This window comes from Procambarus clarkii, chromosome 17 (genome assembly GCF_040958095.1).
Source record: "Procambarus clarkii isolate CNS0578487 chromosome 17, FALCON_Pclarkii_2.0, whole genome shotgun sequence".
In the NCBI taxonomy this organism is placed as follows: domain Eukaryota; kingdom Metazoa; phylum Arthropoda; class Malacostraca; order Decapoda; family Cambaridae; genus Procambarus; species Procambarus clarkii.
Genome location: NC_091166.1, coordinates 43698135 through 43700609, shown reverse-complemented (window position 1 = coordinate 43700609; position 2475 = coordinate 43698135). Strand labels below are relative to the sequence as shown.

Here is a 2475-nt window from a genome sequence, read left to right as displayed (position 1 = left end):
TGGTATGGTGTTTGAAGCTAAAGTGCCATGTTATTTAAAGGCAAATGACATATATATTGACAAATGACAGATATATTCTTGAATGGGAGAATATCTTTGGTTCTTGAAGAGAGGGGGGGGGGGAAATGTCATGGTGCTTAAAGAAGAGAGCACTATAAAATATTCTTAACAATTTTTAAAAGATACAAGAAAAGATACAAAGGATACAAGAAAGTTAGTGGTCACATATCAAGAATATTTTACATATCAGAAAGAACCGTGCTTGTCCAAGTTGCTAGGAGGGTCGCTAACCTAGTCCCAATTAATCGTTTAATAAGGAAGATTGAACTGCAACTCATGACAGAATTCATGTTTTTTTTTAACAACAACAGCCTGATAATAACATTCCTATAATATATAATATATATAATAATATATATATAACAAAATAATAATAATCTTTTAATAACACCGATCATGGGAGAGTTCTATAAAGGAACAGTAGACGATTCATTAGGAAAATAACTCGACAACTACAGTTTAATAACTAACTCTTATAGAACACAATCACAACAATGTATCTATGACAAAATCCCTTCGTGTTACTAGAAACATTTTCTCACTAACTCTTAGCAAAGTTTCATTGGAGGGGGCGGGGATCTCGCCTCTCAAAGTCACTCTTGTTTCAAACGTGTTTGATGCAATAGACCCGATAATACTATAATAACATGCTGTTTATCTTGGTCTTAAACCGCCGATAATGTTATGCAAGAGAGAGATTGATAAGAAAAAAGTAACGCCATTTTTTTTTCACCTTTGTTTATATTCTCTGGTTACTCTCAACCCGTCATTTTCTCAGCCTCTTGACTTGCCTTAACGGACAGAAAACGGTGTACTAAAATAACCTAAATTTAACGAAGTTACCCAAACATAGAAAACGTGAAAGTTTGACAGCCACAATGATTTACAGTGCATTTTCTCCATTAAGAATTTTGAACGTCAAATTGCAAATTGCATTATTCGAGATGACATGTTGATTCCCTCAATTTTCTTGTGTTTCCCATCGTGTCTTACGTTTACTCATCTCCGTTTTCTTTTCAGCCCATCCCAGCAAACATACAACCTAACAATAACAATGTGACAACGATATTAACGCATCGAAATAACGCAGTTACAACCTTGTGCTTCGGTTGGGACGTTATTGAGGAGGAAAATACACAACTGGACCAGAAATGATTTCAAGGACCCGAAACAGAGAGTTGCCCTCGATGGAGAAAAACCAGGGTGGTAAAATATCCATAACGTCACAAAATATCCATAACGTCACAAAATATCCATAACGTCAAAATATCCATAACGTCATAAAATATCCATAACGTCATAAAATATCCATAACGTCATAAAATATCCATAACGTCATAAAATATCCAACACTGAAACCCGTTCGACGTTGGGCGAGGTTCCTCAAGGTTCTTCATTGGGACCGCTAGTGTTTATGATTCACAATAAGGTACATATTGCGGTTATCGATAAGTTTGAAGATAACTTAAAAGTTGTCACCGTCACGATTCTGCTGTACAGGATTCTGCACAGGATTCTGCTGTACAGGACTCTGCACAGGATTCTCCTGTACACGATTCTGCTGTACAGGACTCTGCACAGGATTCTCCTGCACAGGATTCTGCTGTACAGGACTCTGCACAGGATTCTCCTGCACAGGATTCTGCTGTACAGGACTCTGCACAGGATTCTCCTGCACAGGATTCTGCTGTACAGGACTCTGCACAGGATTCTGCTGCACAGGACTCTGCACAGGATTCTGCTGTACAGGACTCTGCACAGGATTCTGCTGTACAGGACTCTGCACAGGATTCTGCTGTACAGGACTCTGCACAGGATTCTCCTGCACAGGATTCTCCTGTACAGGACTCTGCACAGGATTCTGCTGTACAGGACTCTGCACAGGATTCTGCTGTACAGGACTCTGCACAGGATTCTGCTGTACAGGACTCTGCACAGGATTCTCCTGCACAGGATTCTCCTGTACAGGACTCTGCACAGGATTCTGCTGCACAGGACTCTGCACAGGATTCTGCTGCACAGGACTCTGCACAGGATTCTGCTGTACTTGTACTAGAGAGAGACCTCGATAAGCAATACGTTTAGACACAAACATAGCAGATTATATTCAAAATATTCGATATACATTTCTAAAGGATTTAGGTAAAATAAACCACTGAAAGATAAATATAGTTATACATCTCTATTTATCTATATATTTATATATATAAATATATAAATATAGATAGTTAGCAAAGACCCAAGACTAAAGACAGGCACTCAAAAAATGTACAAAATATGATAGTAGGTTATACAGAGAATAGTATTAATACACCCAAGTATGCAAGCACCATCAAACATACAAGTACAATCAAACATACTATTACAATCAAACATAATAGCGCCTATCAAACTATCGAGGCGGAAAGCATACTG

At 38.2% G+C, this 2475-nt stretch overlaps 1 protein-coding gene across 1 annotated transcript; it reads right to left on the bottom strand.

Moving 5' to 3' along the window:
* Positions 1 to 1525: 1525 nt before the first annotated feature.
* LOC123772552 (uncharacterized) lies at positions 1526 to 2155 on the bottom strand. The gene has a single exon (XM_045765792.2). It carries the CDS (start codon positions 2153 to 2155, stop codon positions 1526 to 1528), a length of 630 nt encoding a protein of 209 aa, XP_045621748.2.
* Between the last annotated feature and the right edge of the window lie 320 nt (positions 2156 to 2475).